The 24849-nt window shown below is 46.4% G+C and overlaps 2 protein-coding genes across 7 annotated transcripts in view; both read right to left on the reverse strand.

Annotated features, from left to right (window-relative positions):
• Positions 1 to 220: 220 nt before the first annotated feature.
• The window catches only part of LOC131410029 (ral guanine nucleotide dissociation stimulator-like 3), a 31953-nt gene continuing 7324 nt past the window's right edge, over positions 221 to 24849 (reverse strand). For 2 of the 6 annotated variants that reach the window (XR_009221128.1, XR_009221129.1), the window contains exons 3-8: positions 14024 to 14143; positions 5168 to 5270; positions 4111 to 4239; positions 2760 to 2831; positions 1494 to 1675; positions 685 to 952 (exon numbers count right to left, since the gene is read on the reverse strand). Coding sequence is in view for 3 of the 6 variants with exons in the window: in XM_058547765.1 (XP_058403748.1) it covers positions 922 to 952; positions 1494 to 1675; positions 2760 to 2831; positions 4111 to 4146 (321 nt within the window). In the remaining 3 variants the exon portion in view is untranslated. Of the gene's footprint in view, positions 524 to 684; positions 953 to 1493; positions 1676 to 2276; positions 2412 to 2759; positions 2832 to 4110; positions 4423 to 5167; positions 5478 to 14023; positions 14144 to 24849 lie in introns of those variants that run through there. The other 4 variants (XR_009221127.1, XM_058547765.1, XM_058547764.1 and 1 more) reach the window with 4 other exon arrangements.
• On the reverse strand, positions 5493 to 6713 carry LOC131410030 (ral-GDS-related protein-like). The gene is made up of 2 exons (XM_058547768.1): positions 6630 to 6713; positions 5493 to 5860 (listed from the first exon to the last, which is right to left on the reverse strand). The coding sequence occupies exons 1-2, from the start codon at positions 6678 to 6680 to the stop codon at positions 5609 to 5611; spliced, it is 303 nt and encodes a 100-aa protein (XP_058403751.1). The 5' UTR covers positions 6681 to 6713; the 3' UTR covers positions 5493 to 5608.

The following is a 24849-nucleotide window of genomic DNA, read 5'->3' on the forward strand; positions in this document are numbered from 1 at the left end:
GTTGCTGTATGTGGGACGTGGCCTCAGCATGGCCGGAGAAGCGGTGCATCGGTGTGCGCCCGGGATCCGAACCCAGGCCGGCAGCAGCGGAGCGTGCGCACTTAACCACTAAGCCACGGGGCCGGCCCAGAAGAGTTCTTGATTCAAGGAGAAATGTGAGATTCTGTGTCTCACTCACATGCCTACAGAAAGCGACAGAACCACACCACAACTCCCAAGCTGTAAAGGGAACAGGACTTTAATATAATATTCAAATATGTCATTTATTATTTACAACAAATAACCACTGTCTCTCCCCAATGGGTGAGTAGGTGCTGAGGTAGAGATGTCAGGGAGCTGGGATGGGGTCATCCCTTCTCTCTTGGGCTTCAGGGGACCCCAGGAATCAGCTTACAATGCTCCCCTTCCCATCAAATGGGAGGAGCTGACCCTGTGCATCGCAAGCATCCCAGCTGTGTCCCCGCTGCTGAGGATGGGGCTGTGATCGGCCACTGGTATGGGGTTCGGGGTTGGGGCCTGGGGGCTGAGTAGAAGAGTCGGGTTATCTTGCGTGGCCTCCCTCAGAATCATGGCCCCCCACCATGTCCCCACTGCACTGGGTGCTCCAGACCCTGTGCTCAGTGCTGTCAGCCACCAGTACCCCATTTGTCCCTGCCACGTGAGCGATCATTTAGTATTACCTGTTTCACAGAGGGGGAAACGGAGTCTCAGGAAGCTGAAGAGAGTCACCCCAGTCACAGGACTGGTCAATAGTGGAGCTGGGATCCCAGTGCCAGCTATCCGACTCCCCAAGGCCACGCTTAGCCCAAAGCCTTACTGAACCCCTAGGAGTCAGTCACCCCGGCCCAGACACTCACTCACCCCTGACCTTGATGATGGCCGGTTCTTCTTGGCCTTGCGTACTCTGCAGGCCAACTAGGTCTAGCGCTCTGGCTGGCAGGACAAGGTGTAGCTACAGGACAGAGAGGCACCTGTGAGCCTACCAGGAACCACACCTCAGGGGTCCCCCCACTGCCTGCCCAGCAGCTGGAGTCTGGGTGTCCCAGAGATCACCATGTAATCAGGCTGGGGGATGAGTGGGGCACCATGGAGACAGGCTCTCTGGACTGGCCAACAGGGAGAGTCCACCCCTGCCCTCACCCAACTCCTGCCCGGCCTCACCTCTCATTCTCGTTGAGCAACTCCATGTCCTGGAACGAGGCCCCAAATGGCTCCCTCGGGCTCTAGCTTGTAATTCTTTGCAGCCTCCTGGAGCAGCAGGATCTCCCTCATGACTCGGTATTCCTGGGACCAGAGGGAAGGAGAGGATGCAGACAGGGCCTGGGTGGGGGATGCTGCAGGGGTCTTGTTGGAGGTGAGGAGTGGGGCAGGGGACCAGTCCTGGAAACCATCCTTCCCTCCAGTTCCATCCAGGATCTACCAGTTCTCAGAATGGGAATAATCAACCCCTCCTCCAGGAAGATTTCCTTGATGCCATCCTCCCCTCAACCCACCCGCCAATTGGATGGGTCTCCCACTTCTCTGGTATCAAACTCTTCCACTCAATGTAAGATACAGCGGGTGAAGCCAAGGACTGTTCTGCCCAGAAGGTCTCTGATTTCCACCTCCTTCCTCTCCCCTGCAGGGAGTGCCACAGCTGCTCCTCAGTACTCTTCTCAAGGTTGATCCCATTCCCCTGGAAGGTAGACAGCCAGAGTACATCAGACAAAGACCCCTAGCCTGACTAGCTCCCTATGCCCACCCCTTCTCATGTTGCACTACTGCCAGATCCCCAGAGGGGGCCAGGCATGCAGAGAAAACAGGACTTGGACCTAGGCTTGCCTCTGGGCTCCAGAGGAGGAGGACATGGGGGTGTAACTGAGGGACCTGGCAGCACAACTCTCTCTGATGACAGACTTGGAGGCTGAGGCTTCAGGCAGAGGGGACTGCTCAGGCACTTATGTGCTTCCTGACTTGGGGGGGGCCGACTTCTTTCTCCCTTCATGGGCAACATGGGAGTTACAGGCTGAGTCCAGCTCAGATAAAACCTCACGCAGCTCTGCCATCAGGCAACTCTGAGCTTCCCCAGCCTGGGTAACTGGAATGGGTTTCTCTGGCAGAAACTCTGTTCACTCATCGCTAAAATAGGCCTGATGCCCCAGCTGCCAGCGGTGGCTGCAAGGCTTTCATGAGAGGAGATGTGCCAAGTGCTGAGAACTCAGAGCTCAGTTCGGGGGCTCCCGCATCCCAAGGCTCAGAATCCTGGTCCTTCCTGCCTAGACCTCAGGTGCACCCACCTCGAAATAGTCACCCATCACCAGGTGCAGCATCAGCAGGTCACTGAGCAGAGTTCCAAGATAGGGGACAACACCTTGTGACATCTGGGTGTGGGTGGGATGAACCTTTGCTCTCAAGTCGACCCCATGTAGACCCTCTCCTGAAAAGTCCCCACACTCAGCCACCTGGCCCACCCCAGGGTTCCCACGAGGAGCAGCCTAGGACCCTCAGCAGCCTCCCGTCAATTCCTACTCCCTTCACACCCCAAGAACACCACACTCCTCCTCCTCACCTCCCAGGGCCGGCTTCTGGCAAATCACAGGGTGTGCAGTCCCTTGCCCTCCCCAAAACACACTCATCCTGCACCAGCTCTTCCAGGCCCTCCTCTTGGTCACTTCTACTGGGGGATTCAGACACTGTGGCACCAAGATGAAGGGCCCTCATCTTTTGATTTCAGGCCTCCAGCTGGGAGCACAGAGCCCCTCCCCCACAGGCACACTAACCTGCCGCTGCTGCTGCTTCTCCTGCACTCTCTGGGGGTTGCTCTCTGGGGGAGCAAACGTGGAGGGCCCCTCCTGCCAGGGTCGAGGACAGTGTCAGTGAGGACATACTCCCCTCACCCCATTTCTCTCCAGCACCACTGGCCTCCGACACTGGACATCTGACTTGAGTCAACTGGTACCAATGTCATTCCATCCTCCAAGGTCTTGTGATTCCAGAACAAGCCCAGCTCCAACTCTCACTCTGGGTGTGAGCTTGGGCTTGTGGCCTGGCCTCCTTGAGCCTGTTTCCTCATCTGGAAAGTGTGAGAACTCCGGCTACCACACAGGTTCTCATGAGGACTCAGTGTCACAAGACTGTCATCATTGTTCTGGCCCTCACCCCTCCAGGTGGAGTAGGCAGAAAGCTCCCACATTCCTTTCCTCCCTCTTACCTCAACACCACCCTGTGAGGCCTGCACCACACAATCACCATCCCTCCATTTCCCTGATGAGGAGACAGAGACCCAAACATAGGCAGTGTGTTGCTCAGGGGCCCACAGAAGAGAGGCCGCTTGCCCCTCTCAGTCAGAGGCCCTGTTCCAACATCCTTGCCTAACCCCCAGCCCCACCACTGACAAGAGTCCTGTCCCTTGAGCTCTCAAAGCTTGGTCCTGGGCTGAGTCATGGATGGAGAGGACGGGGTGTCTTGGGAGTCTGGTTGAGTGGCTCCTGCCTGCCCCAGTCCCGTGGAGTGTCTGGGCCCCAGGCTGGGCCAGAGGCCAAGCCAAAGCCTTCTCCTCCCCAAGGAACGCCTCAGGACATTCCCCTGCACTGAATCCTTTTTTTTTTTTTCGTGAGGAGATCAGCCTTGTGCTAACATCTGCCAATCCTCCTCTTTTTTTGCTGAGGAAGACTGGCCCTGGGCTAACATCCATGCCCATCTTCCTCCACTTTATATGGGACGTTGCCACATCATAGGTCGACAAGCGGTGCGTCGGTGCGCACCCGGGATCCGAACCGGCGAACCCTGAGCCGCCGCAGCGGAGTGCGCGCACTTAACCGCTTGCGCCACAGGGACGGCCCCTGAACTCTTTCTTTATCCACTCAAGAACTGGACCTCCAAGGTGCCACCTCTGATCAACAGAGAAGGGGATGACAGGACATTTTGATTCCCCGTTTACATGAAGCTCCTAAGGTCCTTTCAGCAGGATCCACTAAGAATCCATCAGTTGCCTAGACGCTTCTCATAAGCCACTGGGGGCATATGTCATTGCCAACCAGGCACTCAGGTTAGACTCCTGTGGTTGATTCAAGTGAAGTGACTGCTCTAGGGGTCCAGTGGGGAGTCCCAGAATGCACACACATCTCTCACCTGAGGATGAGCAGCCTGTTTTTCCACCTGGGCCATGGGAATCCTCTGCCACGCACATCCCTGGGGCAGGCAGGATGCAGCCCCTTGGAGATGTGGTGAAGATAGAAGGAGCAGCAGGGTCCTGGCTTCCTGAGGATAGGTTTAGGCTGAGGGCTAAACCCACCCCAACCACCCAACAGCCTGGAAGAAGCTACATCCAGCAGGATGGACATACATGGAAGCCAGAGACCTGTTGATGGCGCCAGCTCGGCAACTCCTCCTGGAACAGCCCAGCCAACACCATTGTGTCTCATGACCAGGGCCTCCCGCCCACAAATGGCACCCCACCTGCCCATGGGCAGAACAGATCCCTCTGCTTGTTAATCTGGATGAGATAGACGGGAATGTTTCAGAGAAAGTTCAAGGGAGAAACTATCAAAACCACAGCCTGCCCAGTGCCCCTCCTCCGCACCCCTCCTCTCTTTCCAGACCCCCAGCCTCCACTCTACCTTGATCATCAGGTCTCTGCTCAAGGACTTGTCTTGACTATTGAGTTCCTTAAGATTTTCAGAGCTCTCTCTCAGGGGAGGGGAAAGAACGAGGGATAAATTTAGGAATAATGTGAGGGGTCTGAATGCAAATCCCTTTTCTTTGCAAACCCAAGAGATTCAAACTGCCTGAAGGAGTGTTCTCACTGGGCTCCTCTGAGCGCTAAGGTCTCATGGTACTGGGAGGGGGCTCTCCTGTTGGTCACTGGGGTCTCCACTCCCCAGTTCTACAGAACAGCTCTGTTTTGACTGCTTTGAGTTTCAACTGGGCATGGGGTTCTGTTGCTATAAACACTTGAAAATCTCCAATTTGGCTCAACTTAGTACCTGACACTTAGGGAAGCCGAGTCCTAAAGCAGAACTGGTGCATTAAGGACCCCGGAAGGTTTAGAGACCCCCTGCCGAGGCCCAGGCCCTGTCCCCAGCATTTGCTGCCTCCCAGGAGTTCCCAGCTGACTGAGGGGCCAATGGCAGACATACAAGAGATCCCCCATCCACCCTGGTCCTCCTATGGAGAGAGGCCTACCCACCGGGAAACTTCCCCCGTGTGTTCTTCAGGTGGCTTGTGAAGGTTTTCTGCAGAGCAGAGTTGACAGTGCAGGACGAGAAGAAGTTCTTCAGGATCTCGAACTCCTGGGGAAGGGAAGAGAATGAGCTGTGAGGTGGGGCACTGTAGCCCAGCTTGCTCTAGCTTCAGTACCCTTCTATTTAAATCTCCCCTCCTGGATGAGACAGATGCTCAGGGAGTCCCAGAAGGGCACATTTAGGACCCAAAGAGTAACACTCACAGGGAGCAGGATTTTAGCTCAACCCAGGGAAGGAGCCAGGTAGGAAGTGAGCATCCTCTCACTGGGACCTGGAGTTAAAGTCAGCGGGCCCCTGGCAGGAAGGTCCTAGGGACTGTGCAGGGGCTTAGACCACACACTGCAATCCTGGGAGCTGATAAATGTGGAGAGGCAGTTCCCAAGGCTTCAGAGAGGGGCTCCACTGGGCCTCCCACAGCACACCTGGGCCACCTGGATCCAGCGCTCCACCACCCTCACCCTGTCCTGGGCTGTCTTGCTCGGGTCCCCGAGGCAGGGGATGATGACGAAGCTGGCCACCCTTCTGACGTGGTCGACGGTGGCCTGGAAGTTGGGTGTCTGGTGCTCATTGCCGGGCTTGTTCCTCTTGCCCCAGGTGGAGCCCAGACACGGAGAGGACACCACCTTCTGGAAGAGCTCCTGGAGAACAGGGGGAGTGTCACCGAGCCCTGCCACACCCCAGGTCTGTGCCTACAGCCCCCAAAGTCCCACACAGGAGTCACAGTTTAGAGCTGGAGCTCAGAAAGCTCAGGATGTGGCCTGAGCCTTGTGACAGTCCCTGGCTTTTCTTCTCTGTCCACTGAGGACACCCAGCACAGGATGACCCAGGACCCAATACTGGCAGGGAAGGGAGAGGGGCATTTGAACCCAGCCCGTGCTGGCTAACTCCAAGCTCCAGATGGTGGCTCAACTAGGCTCATCCCAAGGGGGCATCTTCCAATACCCTGATCCCCCCTCTGGTCCCACTCCACATTCTGATGCACATCCCCGCGTGGCAGCTACACCCACAGGCCTTGTCTGTCTCCCTTGTAGTGGAGTACACATCAGGCGTCTAATAAGTCCTGAGGCTGTTGAGACTCCTGAGCAGACGGTTGGGCCACCAGGGTCCAGGCTGTACACAGTGAGCCCTTCCCTGCACAGATGGGCCAGGGCCCACCCAGCTTTCCATCTCTTCTACCTCATGGAGTTGGCACAGTCACTCTGTGCAACAGGTCCTCTTAATGTCCACCTCCACGGTCTGCAGGTGGACAGCAAAGGCTTGGGTGTTCAGAAAGTTGCCCAGGTCTTATGATTGGTAAAGGGTGGAGCCTGGATTTGGGCCCAGATCATAGGAGTCTGGATCAGGTCTGGGGCAACGATAGCAGAGGGAAGGCCTGCCCCACACCACCCTGAAAGCCCAGCTGCTCACCGCATCCATCATGGTAAACTGCTCCACCACCAGCTTAGGAGGGAAGGCCATGAGATTAAGCTTCTCACGCTCCTTAAGAGCCACAGGTGGAGATGGACTTCTCACTAGAAATGATGGTCCAGGTGACTCTAGCTAAGCAGCTCCTACTCCTGCTGGAGCCCATGTTGGCCCTTGCTCCACCTCCAACACTGCTGGTGGAGGGGACACTGGCTCCAGTGCTAGAGGGGGTGGTGTCAACGGAGCTGGAGCCAGCTCTACCTCCACCACTGCCCACTGCTCTTCTTCTGCCGCTGGCTGGAGCTCAGCAGCTGACGCTGGAGTGGGATAAAAACAAAGATTCACCCACATAGCTGACTTTCCATGTGACCTTCTAAACACAAGAAAGATCCCACTCCCTTCCAGGAATACCCAGCCTGCAGTCCCCCTTACCATCTGGCTCTGCCTCAGTGGCCTCCAGAAGCTCACACCGGACAAGGGTAAGAGGGTCACGGCAGCTCATCTCCTAGCCAGGCAAGGTGACATTCATGTACATCCCCTTTAGCTTCAAAAAGGGACAGCCTGAGTCTGGTCCCTCCCTAGATCTAGTCCAACCTCATCATCTCAAGCTCCTGAGTGTGGAGACCCTCTGCTCCTGCTCTCATCTCAGAGCAGCACTGGAAAGTGTGGGTGGCCTCATGTACCTGCCCCTTGTCTAGTGAGTTTGTGGAGTTGAAACCATTGGGCAGTTACTCGACAACCTAATGAGTGGAGTTCTGCAAAGACTGCCTGGGAACTGGGCCAGAAGAAATCAGGGGCTGCCTGCACACTGCCACTGGGGCCAACCACCAAGAGAATATCTGTTCCTCAGTTCAGGCACAGAGGGGCATCTCTGCAAAGAACTCTGGTCAGGGAGGGAAGGAGATGAATCCTCTAGTGCTCGGTAACAATATGAGTAGAGGTGCTCACCTTCTCATGCTGCCAGGCATGGCCTGAAGTATGAACATGACCTAGCTGTTAGGTTTCCGACACCTAACAACCAGCACCTGCTCAGGAATGACCCGCCCCTTATGTCCTGCCTTCTCTCCTCCTCACAGACACATGCACACACACACACACACACAAAGAGGGGCAAGGGGTGTGGGGCTGATCAGGTGGGATCACAGCTGTGCCCTGGCCTGCACTAGCCTCCCCTGGGCTGCCCCGTGTTACCTTTCACAGCCTCCTGCCAGATGCCCAGAGGCGTCAAGAATTAAGGCTGAGCCAACATCGCCAACTACCAAAAAGATTCTCTTTCTGGGATTTTTTGAGCCCAGATCCTCCAAAAGTTGGGAAACAACAACAAAACATCTTTGCCTGTTGACTGTCTCCAATCAAGTGAGGTGGATGGGGCAATGTGGGTGCCTGGTTACCAGAGTTCTAAGATCTGTTGAGGTCTATGACCCCACGTCATCTCTTGAACTGTACACAATGAGACCACATAGCCCTACCCACAGGTCCCTGGAAACCTAACTAGGGACCTAGTTTTGAGGAGACAGAGATGAATGCAGACCTCCTTTTCCTTACTATTTCTTCATCCTGGGATAGTCCCTGTGCCTCTCAGGTCCTCCCCAGTCTCTAAACCTGCACCATGGGAATCAAGCTAGAATCTACTTCCTAGGGACATCACCCGGTGTATATGAGATAATATCTATTACCCCTGTGGGCTGGTGTCACATGTACCTAAGGCACAAACTTAGAGATGGAAGAATAACAAGGAGGGGTGGGATGTAGTACAGAACACCACTCAAAACAGGCCTGGGCTCCAAGAATGTGATATTGGGACAGTCACTTCCAACTTGGCCTCATTTTCAGGTCAACACCATGAGGGGGTTGCAACTAATGGAAATTCAGATATTGCCATCTGTGGCATAAAACCATTCAATTGTTTCCTGTTTTATGGAGAATGAGACCGAAGTGCCTCATCTTGGCCTATGAGGTGGGCAGCCTCCACAGTGGTACCCAGTAAGCCCCACCCATGTTATACACTTCCCCGTGGAACCACAAAGAGGTTAGTAACTGGCTTCTGAACATAATAAGAGCCAAAGTGATGGGATGTCTTGTCTAAATTTTAACTAAAAATGTCTCTCACTTCCTCTTACTCCCTCTCTCATGTGCCATCTCTCTCTCTCTCACTCTGTCAAATCCCTGGAAGTGAGGAATCAAATACCGGTGTATTGGGGCTGCCCAATGTGGAGGCACATTGAAGAGAGAAGCAAGGGAGTGCCTGGGCCAACAGACAGAAAGGAACTCAGGCTCTCAATACAAAATGAATTCTGAAGGCTGAGAGTGAACTTGTGGGCCAGTCCTCCCCTAGTCGAGCCTCAGTTGAGGCCACAGCCCCAATCTGTTAAACTCACTGAGACAGAGGCACCCAGCTAAAACATGCCTGATTGCTGACCCACACAAATTGTGAGATTGTCAACATTTGTTGTTTTGAAATGCAAGGTTAGGGGCAATGAAGTCAGAGAGGGAAAGGTAACAAACACAGCCTACCAGGCCCTGGCCCTACCTTCCACCCTAGCTCCTGTTCTCTTCTCCCAGCCTCCCTCCAGTTGCATTGGCCACCTTTCTAACCTCCTCTGGCCAAACTCACTTCTGCCTGTGAGACTCAGGACCAGTGGTGCCATCTCCCTGACACACTGCTCCCAGACTTGTGCAAGGCTGACTCCCTCTTGTCATTCCGGTCCCAGAAAATGTCACCCTAGAGAGGTCTTTCAGACCCTCCTACCCAGTGACGCCCAGCCCTCCCTCACAGCCCCCTGATGTGTTTCTCTACAGCACTTGCTCTTTTCTTTCTCATGTCTTTGCTTTTGTCCATTTCCCCTCTAGACTGTGAGCTCCCGGCAGGCAGGGACCACTTGGTCATTTTCATCCTGCACTTCAGCCCACCAGGGCACCTGGCACAGGGTGAGTGCTCAGGACACAGCTGCTGAATGAGTATATGGGTAGATCTTGCACCCCGCCCCCTGCTTTTGACCAACTTTCATTGTGGAGATGAACACTAGTAATAGGAGGTACAAGTTGTTTCTGAGGCAGGGGGACAGCCAGAAAGACCTCTGGTTGACTCTTCGCTGCTCCAGGAGCTCAAGAATAGTTCAGTGGACACCAAGTAAATTCCAGGATTACAGCAGAATGACTTGATATATATATATATTATGTAATGGTTACCAAAATAAGTTTAGTTAACATCAATCACCAAACAGAAAAAAAGATTGTTTCCTGATGATGAGGCTTTTTAGGATCTACTCTCTTAGCAAGTTTCAAATATACCACACAGCAATGTTAACTTAGTGCTGTATATCAAGTATACCTCAATACAACTGAAAAAAAATAAAAGCAAAAACTCACTGGCCACCACTGACACAAGAGGCTGCCCGCCCCCTCGTGGCCAGAACTAGCACTGCTGCCCAGGCCGGAACTCCAAACAGAAAGGAATCTTTCTTCAGGTGTCCTCAAGGCAGATGCTCTCCAGGGTCCCAGGGGTAAAGCAGCAGGACCTGTCAGCTTCGAGGGAGTGGGAGGAATCTCGGGAGCCTACCGTGCACCTCTCTTGCTTTTCCCCACCAGGTGTCCTCTTCACTCCTAAGGCATCCTAACTGCAGCCATGACAATGATTTCCCCTACTTCCAGATGAGGACCGCAAGGGTCCAACAAGGATTAGTCTTCTCCCTGGACTCTGGACTTGGTGTCCAGTGCTCTGGCATCTTCTTCCTTATCCTCAGTTCTCATCCACCCAAGCCCCCTAGCCTCGTCAGTTCTAAAGGATCTCCAGGGGCTGGAAATCATTTTCTCAGGGTTTCAGAGCACAGTAGGTCATCAACAGAGAACCTAGTCCAACAGACATGTAGTGAGTGCATGGAACACTTGGAGTCACTCGCTGGATGCACTCCACTTTATACAGGAGGACCCTCACTGAGATCTTCTCTCCTGTTCCCAATGCCTACACAAAGGGAGGATGGGCTCATCACAGTTTTGGGTGCCCACAGAGGTGGACTGCAGGACCCCAGTCCTGTGATCCCCAGGCTGGGCCAGGGATGGATCTGGAACAGGTAGACACCTAGGAACCTTAGGGATTCCTCTTCCCATCTCTGGGCCCCTGTGCACGAATCTAGGAGAACGGATGCTACTGCCCCGTGGGAGAGCTGCCTCCAACCTCTCTCCCTCCTGCCTCTTGTCACATCCCCGGTGTCAGCTCTTTCTTGACTGCACCTCAGTGTTCTCCATATGAGAAGTCAAGTATGACGGAGTGTGCCTGTGCAGGTGTGATGATGAGGAGAGGAAAATGACCCCATATGGAAAAGGGTGCGCAGCAATCCTCTAGGATCTTAAAGCCACTCATTGCCAAAGGAAACCTGAGGGAAGAGGTGGAGCCTTGGCCAAGTAAGCTGGAGCTCTCTCTAGTCCTCAGGACTCTGATGACCTCCTGTGGTCTGGGACAGTACCTGCCTCTTTCTAGGCCAGTTTCCCAACTGCACAGTGAGGGGTAAGATGTGCAACAGCACAAGCATGTGCTCGGCCAGGACAAGTCATCAGGCCCCATAGATACATTAAGTATGTTTTAATGTGTATTGAAGTGTATTGAAGACATTAATATTGCTGTGCAATCATCACCACGATCCATCTTCAGAACACTTCTCATTTTACAAAACTGAAACTCTATACCCATTCATGAATAATCCCCCATTCCCCCTCCTCCCACCCACTGGCAAACACCATTCTACTTTCTGTCTCTCTGAATCTGGTGATTTCAGGAAGCTCTAGAAGGGAAATCACACAAGGTTGTATTTTTGTGACTAGCTTATTTCATTTAGAGTAATATCTTGAAGGTTCATCCATGGTGTGCCGTATATTAGACTTTCCTTCATTTTTCAAGGATGAATAATATACCATTGTATGTATATAGCACATTTTGCTCATCCATACATCCCTGGACAGATACCATAGCAAGGCCCACAACCAAGCCCAAAATAAAATGGGGCCCCAGCCAGATTTTTCTCAACAGTACCCTGGAGACTACTTTTTTAAGCCATATCCCATATGATATTTACTAAGGATTTAATCTTGGGCCGAGAGTTGCTTTTCAGAAACTCCATTTCTCTTCCTTAAGCAAGTTTCAACTACTTTGAACCAATGAGACAACAAGACGGCTTGCAAGACTCAAACTGCAACTGCATAAGTGACTGGAGGATGAACTGGGGGACCAAGAACTCCCCTGCCAATCATGTTAAGGACACCGTCTTTTGAACGTGGGATGTGTGACAGAACATGAAAATCTGTGCTTGCACAAAATAAGTGACTGGAGGATGAACTGGGGGACCAAGAACTCCCCTGCCAATCATGTTAAGGACACCATCTTTTGAACGTGGGATGTGTGACAGAACATGAAAATCTGTGCTTGCACAAAATGCCTAGGACTGCTCCCAAACTTACTGCACCCGCTCCTTTGCCCTTTTCAAGCCCTTTTCAACAGCCCATTGGGGAGAAAGATTTAACCTTCGTCTCTTTGCTGGCCAACCTCGTAATAAAGCTTTTTCCCCTTCTACAAGAGCGGGTATCCTGTTTGGCTAATGGGTGCATTGGGCTGTAAGCCCTTCCTTGATTACAATACTTGTGTGGCTTCCATGTTTTAGCTATTATGAATAATGATGCCATGAACATGAGTGTTGAAATATGTCTTTGAGAACATGCTTTCAACTCCTTGGTGGGGTATACACCCAGAATAGGAATTGCTGGGTCCTATATAATTATATTTTTAATTTTTTTTAGGAATTGTTATACTGATTTCTAAAGCAACGATATATTCCCACCACAATACACAAGGGTTCCAACTTCTCCACATCTTGGCCAACAGTGGTTCTATTCTTTTTCTTCTTCTTTTTTTTTTCTTTTTGATAGATGCCATCCTAATGAATGTGAGGTGGTCTCTCACTGTGTATCTGATTTGCATTTCCCTAATGATTACTGATGATGAGCATCTTTTCATATGCTTATTGGTTATTTGCATATCTTCTTTGAGCAAATGTCTACTCATATACTTTGTTCAAATTTGATTTGAGTTGTTTGTTTTTTGTTGTTGAATTTAGGAGTTCTCTAACTATTCTGGATATTAAGCCTTTGTCAGATACATGGTTTGCAAATATGGTCGCCCATCCTATGGGTTGTGCTTTTACTCTGTTGATAATGGCTTTTGAGGCACAAAACTTTTTAATATCCATGAAGTCCAGCATATGTATTTTCCTATTTTATTGGCTGCTCTTGGGTGTCAGAACCATGAAATCATTACCAAATCCTATCTTGTCAAGTTTTGCCTTATGTTTTCTTCTAAGGGTATTATAGCATTAGCTCTTACACTTAGGTATTTGATTCACTGGGAATCAAGTTATGTATACAGTGTTAGGTAAATGTCCAAGTTGATTCCTTTGCATGTAGATATCCACTATTTCCAGCACAACTTGTTGAAAAGACTTTTCCCCATTTAATAATCTTGGCACCCTTGTCAAACATCATTTGATCACATGGGTGAGGGTTAATTTCTGGGCTCTCAATTCTGTTTCCATTGCTCAATATGGCTGTCTTTATGCCATGACAATGCTGTTTTGATACTGTAGATTTATAGTAAGTTTTCAATCAGGAAGAATCAGTCCTCCAACTTAGTATCTCCTTTCAAGATTATTTTTGGTATCTGGGCTTATTTGAGATTCCATAAGAATCTTAGGATGGGTTTTTTTCTATTTCAGCACAAAATGCCCTTGGGATTTTGATAAGGACTGCACTGCATTTGTTGATCTCTTTGGATAATGTTGATACCGTCACAATAAGGAGTGTTCCAATCCACGGTGATCGGATGTCTTTCATTTCTAATAGTGCCGGATGGCTGTTCAGGTGGGGGGGGGGCCCTCCTCGAGGTAGTCGTGAAGAAACCCACAGTTCCTCCTCACTGTGCCTTCCCCATTTCCTTAGAACCCATCAACAGTCAACAGAGGTCAAAATGCATGTAAAATGCACGCAGGAAGTTTTCAAAGATTGGATGTGCATGGAGCACACATTTCTTCCACTCCTCTCCATTAGCAAGAACCACGGACTGAAGCAGCAGACCCTAACACATGGAGACTGCAGACTCACCCAGCAGACCCCAACAAACGGGGACTGTGGACTAACTAAGGGCCAGGGACTCGGGTTCCTGGCAGAACCATCTGGCAGCTCAAGCTGAACCACTAAGACTTTGCCTGGCACTGCTGACTAACCAAGTGCTAAGACTGATGCTCTCTTAGAGCATCCTGTCAGTCTAGACTGACCCACTGACCCTGGACTGGAAAGCCAGGTAGATCAGGAGGTCAAGGCAAACAGAGTGGATCTCAGATCCAAGAGAAACTTACCCACAGCCCTCAGAAACAGTGAAAAAGATGGAGAACTCAAAGGTTTTGCTGGTACCAATGACTGTTTCTCATCCTCGAAGCCATCAGGCGTCTCCTTTGGATCCCACTGCTGCCACCAAACTGGTACAAAACAAAATAAAATTCAGTAAATTTTAAACATCTTATTGGCTTTATTCAACAGTTCATGAATCAGGCAGCATCCAGTCTAGCAGAGAGAAAGGACCTCCAAGGAGTTCTACAAAATGAAGGAATTTATAGGCAGAAGGGAGCAAGAACAAGGAAGTTACACTAGATAAAAAAGCGGGTTGGTTACTGCAAGGTTACTTTCCTTTAGAGGATGGCAGGGTTCTATCAGGAAGATGACCTACCTGCCGCGCATGAGGTGATTCCTGATTGACTGGTTTAAGATTCTATTCCTGGGAGGGCCAAAAGTCTAATTAAGTCTCGACTTGTTTATGTGAGGCATAGCCTAAGCGGCTCCATTTGGGTCTGGTGTCTTGTTTTAAACACATGACTTCTGCTGGTCCCTGCTTTCCCCAGTTACCCCCCGGCTGTCCCTTCACTGACCATTGTTGGTCACACACCCACTGCACCTGCCTCCAGTCCTTCCCCTTCAACACCGTAATCTCACACACAGCTCCTCCCGACACTATCATGACGTCTCCCACCACACGTCGCCTATACTTTCCACACTGCCATCAAGATGCTTCACAAACACCACCACCATTTATGTCCAATGGGCTGAGAGGCCTGCCCGTGCACTGGGAATCAGGAGCCGCAGGGTCTGTCACTTGGCCTCCAATCACCTATTGTACCCCAGCTGAAGGGCTTACCCTGCGGAGACACTCAGTTTTACCCAACTCAATCGCACAACATCTTTGCCCCAGGCTTCCTTCAAAATGCTCCACCCACTTTCTGCCCCAACTGCTCCTTGAGGAGTCATTTTGGGGTAGCCTTCGAGACCACCTTGGTGATTTTGTGCTCAGGCCCAAACAGATCTTGGCCGACAAACACTTTAACCATACCCCCTGAAATCATATAGCATAGGTAACTAGTGAATGGGTGCAAATTACTGGTTTTACTTCCAAAGGCCGTAATGAATATTTCACACCAGGAACATCCACTTTTGGGTTTTACTGTAGGCTGATATCACAAGGCTCTCACACAGTGAGGCTCTCTCTTCCCCAGCCCTCTGAGCAGATTTCTCCAAGCTATATTCTGCAATACATCATTGTTTCTATCTCAGCCTGCTTCCCTCAGGTTGCAGGTCCCCTGAGGTTCCTGCCCTGACTGGCTACCACCAACCCATAGAGACACTGTCAGTCCTATAGGACTGGGTGTTCAGTTCTACTAGGACTGACTGACTGGACTGGACACAGGTGCGGTGGCCCTACCCACGCAAAATCAGGTAACTGAGGCAACCAAGAAGTATCAAAAACCGTAACCCAACATCGACAACAACTCCATAAGACCCTATCCTAGCCCTTGTGGAACAGTCTCATGAGTCTCTTGCCTAAATGGTTTTAGAGAATGGCCTGGCCCTAGATTGTCTATACCAACCAACGAAGGAGGGGTTTTTGCCTTTCTTAGAACCACTTGCTGAATGTACATCAACACACAAGTTCAAACCTACCTCCACCAGATGGCCCAAGAGGTTAAAATATTGCGTAATGTTACCTAAATCTTTTAAAAGATACCCAAGGCCCCCGAGATCACTGACCTATTTTCATGGCTGGTCTTTCCAAGTTGGCGACAATGGAAACAGACTGGATTTTAGACTGTTGCTTGTACAATTTTAGGATCTGTTACTATAGCCATCATCGGATATTTACTCTCTTGGCTACAATGTGCCCTATCCCTAATAACTCTATTAATTACGCTTATTAACTATCCCAACCAACTTTAAATTAACTAAATTAAAATTAATCAATACCCTGATTAATTTAAATAATTCAAAATTTTTATGGAGAATCTACTTAACACAGAATACACTGTTGTAAGCATTTAAAGTATACAGTTCAGTGCCATTTAGTACAATGATTATGTCGTGTGGTTATCACCACTAACTAATTCCAGAACATTTTCAACACCCCCAAACAAACCCATACTCATTCACACTATTTTCTCCTAACCCAAGCCCATGAAAACAACTCATCTGTTTTCTCTCCCTATTGATTTGCCTATTCTGGACAGTTCATTCAAATGGCATCATGCTATCTGTGGCCTTTGTGGACGACTTCAGTGAGCACACATGTTTCAAGGTTCATCCATGGCCGAGCATGTAGCAGTAGCTTATTCCTTTTTATGGCTCCATAATGTCCTATATTATGAATAGGGCACATTTGGTTTATGCAGTCATAACTGGATAGAAATTTGGGTTTGTTCCACTTTTGGACCACTGTGAATAATGTTGCTTTGAATATCCATGGAAAAGTTTTTCTTTGAACATATGTTTCCAATGGTCTTTTGGACATACCAACCTTGTGACTCTCCTGGTCCATGGTAATTCTAGGTTTAAGATTTTTAAAAATGGCAAACTGTTTTCTGCAGTGGATGCATCAAATTACTTTCCCACCAGTAATGTATGTGGGTTTCCCATTCTCCATATCTTTACTAACACTTGTTACTTTCCATTATGTGGAGTATAGCCTTCATTTTGAGTGTGAAATAGTATCACACTATGCTTTGAATTTGCATTTTCTTAATGATTTATGATACTGAGCATCTATCTAGTGCTTATTGGCCATCTGTGTTTCACCTGGAGACATGTCCATTGCAGCTAGTTACCCATTTTCATTGGGTAACCAATGAAAATGGTTTCATTTCAAATTTCTTTGAATGAAGTTTCATTTCAAACTTCTTTGTTTTTTATAATTGAGTTCTAAGAGATCTACCCCAGGTAGATTCCATGGCTCCAGGCTCCCCGGGGGCTACTAGGAACTCAGGCCCGTGGCTTAGCACACCACCTGCCAGTTCCAGCAGCCATAGACAGCTCTCATGGAACCAGGCTTCTGACAGGCTTCTGCAGAACCAAGCCCCCAGCCCACCCAGGTGCTTGCTGACTCAGGCGGCCCCAGGCAGCTCCCATGGCACCAGGCACTGGCAGGTTCCCATGAACCCAGTCTTCCATCTTGACCCAGCGCCTGCTGGCTCCTGCAATCTCAGGTAGCTCCTGTGGCCCCAGGCTACCAGGAATCCAGACTTCTGGCCCACACCAGCACAAACTGTCTCTCATGGCACAGGCTTCTGGCAGGCTCCCGTGAGCCAAGACTCTCAGATCATCCCAGCTCTGGCCAACTCTCATGGCCCTGGATGACTCCTGTGGTCACAGGCTCTCAATGAGGACCTGCCAAACCAGGGTCCAGTGGGGTTACTCGTGAACTCAGGGTCCCAGCTGTGCCCAGGGCCAGACACAATACCGTGGACCCAAGCTTTCCACTCACCCCAGTACCAGGCTGCTCAAGGACTCCAGCAACAAGCCTGCCCCTGGACACCACCAGATGGCCTACCCAGGACCCCTAGATGGGCTGAATGTGAAGGCTTTGGTTTACTAAAGCCAGTCTGTAATAAGTGGAAGAAATGCCTACTTCCTCAAATTTGCAGACACCAATGGAAGGTCACAAGGATCATGAATAATCAAAGATCCATGACACCACCAAAGAAAAAGAATAAAACTCCAATGACCGACAAAGAAATGGAGATATAGGAACTATGTGACAAAGACTTCAGAACAATGCTCTTTGAGAAATTCATAAAACTCTAAGGAAACAAAGATAGACTACTAAATAAAATAAGGAAATAGTGCATGAACAAGTGAGAAGTTCAACATAGAAACAGAAATCGTTAAGGAAAAATAAACAGAAATCCTAGAGTTGAAGAACACAATGACTGAACTGAAGAATTCAATAGAGACCTTCTAAATCAGATTCAACCATGTACAAGAAATAATTAGTGCACTAGAAGATGTGTCATCTGAAATCATCGAGTCAAAGGAGCAAAAAGAAAAAAAAGGAACAGATAAGATTGGGGAAAGGCAGTGTGAATTATGGGATACCTTGAAAAGAAATAGATAAGCATTATTAAAATACCAGAGGAGAAGACAGGGAGAAAGGAAAAGAAAGTTGACTTAAAAAAGTAGCAGCTGACACCCTCCCAAATCTGGGGAGAGATGTAGACATCCAAGGTCCTGAAGCCGATCAGTCACCCTAAAATTTCAAACTAAAACATTCTTCTCCAAGACACATTGTAACAAAACTATCTAAACTCAAAAAAAGGATCAAACAACATGATCAAGTTCAACATGATGCAAATCAATGAATGTGATGCACCACATTGATAGAATGAAAGATAAAAATCCTAAAATAATCTCTCAAATCAGAAAAAGCAGTTTGACAAATTCAACCCCCCTTCATGATAAAAACTCTCAAGAAAGGGTTACAGAAGGAACATACCTAAACATAATAAAAGGTTTACATGACAAACCCACAGCTAACATCATATTGAACAGTGAAAGGTTGAAAGCTTTCTTGCTAAGACAAAGAACAAGACAAGGGAGCCCAGTCTCAACACCACTCTTCAACATACTGCTGCAAGTCTTAACCAGAGACATTTGGCCAGAGAAAGAAATATAAAGCATCTAAATTGGAAATGAAGAAACAAAGTGGTCTCTGTTTGCAGATATGATTTTATGTAGAGAAATACTTAAAGACTCCTCCCCAAACTGTTAGGACTAATAAACAAATTCACTCAAGCTGCAGGAGACAAAATCAACATATAGAAATCTCTTGCCTTTCTCTACACTAACAATGAACTATTTAAAAATGATATAAAGGGCCGGCCCCGTGGCTTAGCAGTAAAGTGTGCGAGCTCCACTGCTGGCGGCCGGGGTTCGGATCCTGGGCGCGCACTGACGCACCACGTCTCCGGCCATGCTGAGGCCGAGTCCCACATACAGCAACTAGAAGGACGTGGAGCTATGACATACAACTATCTACTGGGGCTTTGGGGGAACAAATAAATAAATAAAAATTATTAAAAAAAATGATATAAAGAAAAAAATCCTATTTACAATGCCATCAAAAATAGTAAAATACTCATGAATAAATTTAACCAAGAAGGTGAAAGATCTAGAAACTAACAACTATAAGACACAGAGGAAAGAAATCAAAGACACAAAGAAATGAAAAGATATCTTATGCTCATGGATCAGAAGAATTAGTATTGTTAAAATGTTCATGCTATTCAATGCCATCTCAAGATTCTCTGCAATTCCTATTAAAATTCCCATGGCATTTTTCAGAGAAATAGAACAGATAATCCTAATATTCATGTGGATCCACAAAAGACCTCCAATAACCAAAGGAACCCCGAGAAAGAAAAAGCTGAAGGCATCACAATTTCTGATTTCAAATTTTATTACAAATCTATAGTAATAAAAACAGTATGATACAGGTATAAAATGAGACATCTAGACCAATAGAACAGAATCAAGGACCCAGAAATAAAACCACACACATACAGTTTGCTAACAGTTGACAAGTCAGCTAAGAAGACTCCATGGGGAATGGATAGTTTCTACAACAAATGCTGTTGGGAAAACTGGATAACCACATGCAGAAAACTGAAATTGGACCCCTATTTTACACCACTCTAAAAATGATCCCAAATTGAATTAAAGACTTAAAGGTAAGACACCAAATATAAAACAACTAGAAGAAAATATAGAGAAAAAAGCCCCATGAAACTGGTCTTGACATCGAGTTTTTTGGATATAATATCAAAAGTGCAAGCAACAAATGCAAAACTTAACAAGTGGGATGACATCAATCTAAAAAGCTTCTGCATAGCAAATGAAAAAATCGGCAAACTAAAGGGGTTAATATCCACAGTATATAAGAAACTCTTACAACTCAACAGCAAAGAAACCAACAAAACAATATGAAAATGGTCAAAGGACCTGAATAGATACTTTTCCAAAGAAGACATAAAAATGGTCAACAGGTACATGAAAAGATGCTCGTAATCACTCATCATCAGGGAAATGAAATCAAAACTACAATGAGATATCACCTCACACCTGCTAGAATGGTTATTCTCAAAGAGACAACAGACAACAAGTGTTGGCGAGGCTGTATAGAAGAGAGAACCCTGTGCACTGATGGTATGAATGTAAATTGCTACAGTCACTATGGAAAAAATATGGAATTTTCTCAAAAAAATAAAAATAGAAATATATATAAATGAGCAATTCCACTTCTGCTTGTATATCCAAAGGAAATGAAGTCACTATTCTGAAGAGATATCTGCACCCCCATGTTCATTTCAACATTATTCACAAACAGAGAACATGGACACAATCCAGGTGTCCCTCAATGGATAAATAGATAAAGAAAATGTGAGATATATGTATACATGTAATATATAATGGGATATTATTCAGCCATGCAGGAGAATGAAATCCTGCATTTTGAGATACCATGGATGGACCTTGAGGCATTGCGCTAAGTGATATAAGTCAGACGGAGAAAGACAAATACTATATATTCTCACTCATATGTGAAATCGAAAAAAGCCCAACTCAAAGGAATAGAGACAAGAATGGGTTTCCCAGGGTCCCGGGGTTAGGGGAAATGGGGAGATGTGAGTCAAATTGCACAAATTTCTAGCTGTAAAATGAACAAGTTTTGGGGATCTAATGTACAGCATGGTGATCATAATTAACAATACTATATTATAGACTTGAAATTTGTTAAGAGAGTAGATCTTGAAAGTGATCACTAGAAAAAACAAGTTAATTATGTGAGGGAATGGAGGTGTTAACTCAGGGTATTGTGGTAATCCTTTCACAAATCACCATCTTGAACACCTAAAACTTACATATGTTATATGTCACTAATATTTAAAGAAATCTAAAAAAAAAATCTCTCAACAAAGTAAAACCCAGGACCAGATGACTGCACTGGTGAATTCTACCAAAACATTTAAAGAAGTATTAAAAACAAGATTTCTTACACTCTGTCAAATATTGAAAAAGAGGGAACACTTCCAAGCTCACTTTACGAGGCCAGCATTACCCTGATACCAACACTAGACAAGGACACTAAAAGAAAATAAAATTACAGACCATTATCCCTGATGAACATAGATGCAAAAATCCTCAACAAAATACTAGCCAATTAAAAATGAATTCAATAGCATATTAAAAGAGTTATACACTACCACCAAGTGAAATTTATTCCTGGTATACAAAAATCGATCAATGTAATAAGCCACATCCAGAAAATGAAGGGGAAAAAAATGACCAACTCAATTGATGCAGAAAACCAATTGGCAAAATTCAACGCCCTTTCATGATAAAACACTCAACAAACTAGGAATAGAAGGAAAGTGCCTCAACATAACATAAGCCATATATGAAAAACACACAGCAAACATATTACTGAATGATGGAAGACTGAAAGCTTTTCCTCTAAGATCAGGAACAAGGCAAGGATGCTCACTTGCACCACTTCTATTCAACACAGTATTGAAAGTTCAAGCCAGAACCATGAGGCAATAAAAATAAATAAATAAATAAAAGGCATCTAAATTGGAAAGAAATAAGTAAAATGGTCTCTGTTTGAAGATGATATCATGTCGTATGTAGAAAAATCCAAAAGACTCCACAAAAAAGCCGTTTGATCTAACAAATGAATTCAGAAAAGTAGCAGGATACAAAGTCAACACACAAAAATCGGCAGCATTTCTATACACGAACCATGAGCTCTCTGGAAAGGAAATTACAAAAACAATTCATTTATAATAGTATCAGAAAGAATAACATGCTTAGGAATTAACTTAACCAAGGAGGTGAAAGGCTTACACCATAAAAACTACAAAACATTTCAGAAAGAAATTAAAGAAGACGTTCATAAATGGACACACATCCCATGTTCATGGATTGGAAGGCTTACTATTGTTAAAGTGTCAGTATTACCCAAAGCAATCTACAGATTCAATGTATTCCCTATCCAAATCCTAATGATATTTTTTGCAGAAATAGAAAAACCCGTCCTAAAATTCACATGGAATCTCAAGGGACTCAGAACAGCCAACAACAATCTTGCAAAAGAAGAACAAAACTGGAGGACTCACACTTCCTGATTTCAAAACTTACTACAAAGCTACAGTAATCAATAGTATGGTATTGTCATAAAGACAAACATAGAGATCAATGGCATAGAATAGCAAGCCCAGAAACAAACCCTCACATATATGGTCAAGTGATTTTTGACAAGGGTGCCAAGACCATGGAATGGAGAAAGGTTTCTTTTCAACAAATGGTGCTGGGAAAACTGGATATCCCCATGCAAAATCTTGAAGCTGGACCCCATCCAACACTAGATACAAAAATTAACTCAAAATGGATCAAGGACATAAATGTAAGACCTCAAACAAGAAAATTCTTAGAAGAAAACATGAGATTAAATCTTCATGACACCAGACTTGGCAATGATTTCTTGGATATGACACCAAAGGCACAGGTAACAAAAGAAAAACAATGGAAAAATTGAACTCCATGAAAATTTTATAAGTTGGTACATCAAGAGGCACCCACAGAGTGGGACAAAATATTCGCAAATCATATTTCTGACAAGAGACTGGTATCCAGAATATACAGAGAAGTCCTAAATTAAACAAATAAAAAACAAGCCAATTCAAAAATGGGCATGGATTTGAAGACTCCGTTGCGAAAGAAGACTTAGAAATGGCATATAAGCACATGAAAAGATGCTCAACACCACTAATCATTAGGGAAATGCACATCAAAACCACAATGAGACACCACCTCACACCCACTAAGTTGAGTGCTATCGAAAAGACAAAACAGCAAGTGTTGGCCAAGATGCGGCAAAATGGGAACACTTGTACACTGTTGATAGGAATGTAAAATGGTGCAGCTGCTATGGAAAACAGTGTGGATGTTCCTCCAAAAAATTGAACATAGAATTATCATGTGATCCAGCAATTCCACTTCTGCATATACACCCAAAAGATTTGAAAGCAGAGCCTTGAAGAGATATTTGTACACCCATGTTCATAGCAGTATTATTTACAATAGCTAAAACGTGGAAGCAACCCAAGTGTTTATTGACACATGAGTGGATACACAAAATGTAGTATATCCATACAATGGAATATTATTCAGTCTTAAAAAGGAAGCAAATTCTCCAATATGCTATACATGGATTAACCTTGGAGACATTATGCTAACTGAAATAAGCCAGTCACAAAAAGACAAATACTGTATGAACTGAGAGTAGTCAAATCATAGAGAGAGTAAGTAGAATGGTGGCTGCCAAGGGCTGGGGGAGGGGAGAAGGGAGGGTTATTGTTTAATAGGTATAGAGTTTCAGATTTACAAGAGTTATGTGGATGAATAGTGGTGGTGACTGTACAACTGTGGAAATGTATTTAACGCCATTGAAGTATACACTTAAAAATGGTTAAGATGAAACACTTTTTGTTATGTATATTTTGACTCAATATACAAAAAGGAAAAAAAAAGAAATGAGCTATCAAGTCACAAAAAGACATAGTGGACACTTAAATACATACTGCTAAGTGAAAGAAGCCAACCGGAAAAGGCTATATACACTGTTCCATAGTTTTCATATATTCCAATTACACGACATTCCAGAAAAGGCAAAACTAGAGAAACAGTATAAAGATCAGTGTTGCCAGGAGTTGGGGGGCAAGGGACGAAGAGGTAAAGCACAGGGATTTTAGGGCAATCCAACTCTTCCGTAGGATACTGTCATGGTGGATACATGAGATTATGCATTTGTCAAAATCCAAGTACATGACAGCAAGACAATGAACTTTAATGTAAACTACGGACTTGGTTATGAACGCTCTATGAGCATCAGCTCCTCACTTGTAAGGAATGGACTGCACTAACACAGGTGGTCAAGCAAGATGTTAACCGTAGGGGAAACTGTGGGGGAGGAGGGAGAAATGCTCTGCACTCTCTGCTGAATTTCTCTGTCCATCTAAAACTTTCCTAAAAAACAATCTATTAATTAAAAAATAATCAATGGAAGGTAGGGAGTGGGTAGAAATATAGACGAAACAGGAATATCAGAATATTAATAAATGTTGAAGCTGGGTAATAGAAACATGGGGGGCTATCACACTTTTCTGTTTAATTTGTGTATGTTCAAGGTTTTCCACAATAAAACATTTTTAAAGCTCCAGATTAAATCTAGATTATATGTACAAGGAATCAAAGAATGTGAAGAAAACAGATATTTTTGAAGCAAGTACACTGAGGGAACGTGCAATCACACTGGATAGAGAGTGAACGTCCTGGTTCTACCAGGAAGGTTCAGAGCTCAGTGAGCAAGGCAGGTGACAGCACAGTCAGGGAAGTGACAGATAATGATCACAGAAAAATGTTTGCCCTCACTAATCACAGAAATGCCAACCATGGGCCCTGACAGAACTGCCCCAGGATTTATAATGTCATGACACCCAGAATTAGAGCGGGCTCAGGGACAGAGCACCACGTCCTGTGAGAATACCAACCAGCATCGGCTTTCTGGAGGGCAAATCTCCCTAACCTTGGAACCTGCAGGCCACTGGCTCGGCTGCTCTGTTGTATGGAATCTGTCCAAAAACAAAGGGATTGGGTACAGATGATGGACTGAATAAACACATGTAGAGCCCCTTTGACGTAGAATCCCTTAAAAATGACCCAAAGATTCCTTCATTGATGAACAAATTCATAATAGCCTTGGGAACCATCAAGAGAGCCGACATTTTGATGAAAACATCAAAGAGAGTCA

Source organism: Diceros bicornis, chromosome 9, assembly GCF_020826845.1.
Source record: "Diceros bicornis minor isolate mBicDic1 chromosome 9, mDicBic1.mat.cur, whole genome shotgun sequence".
In the NCBI taxonomy this organism is placed as follows: domain Eukaryota; kingdom Metazoa; phylum Chordata; class Mammalia; order Perissodactyla; family Rhinocerotidae; genus Diceros; species Diceros bicornis.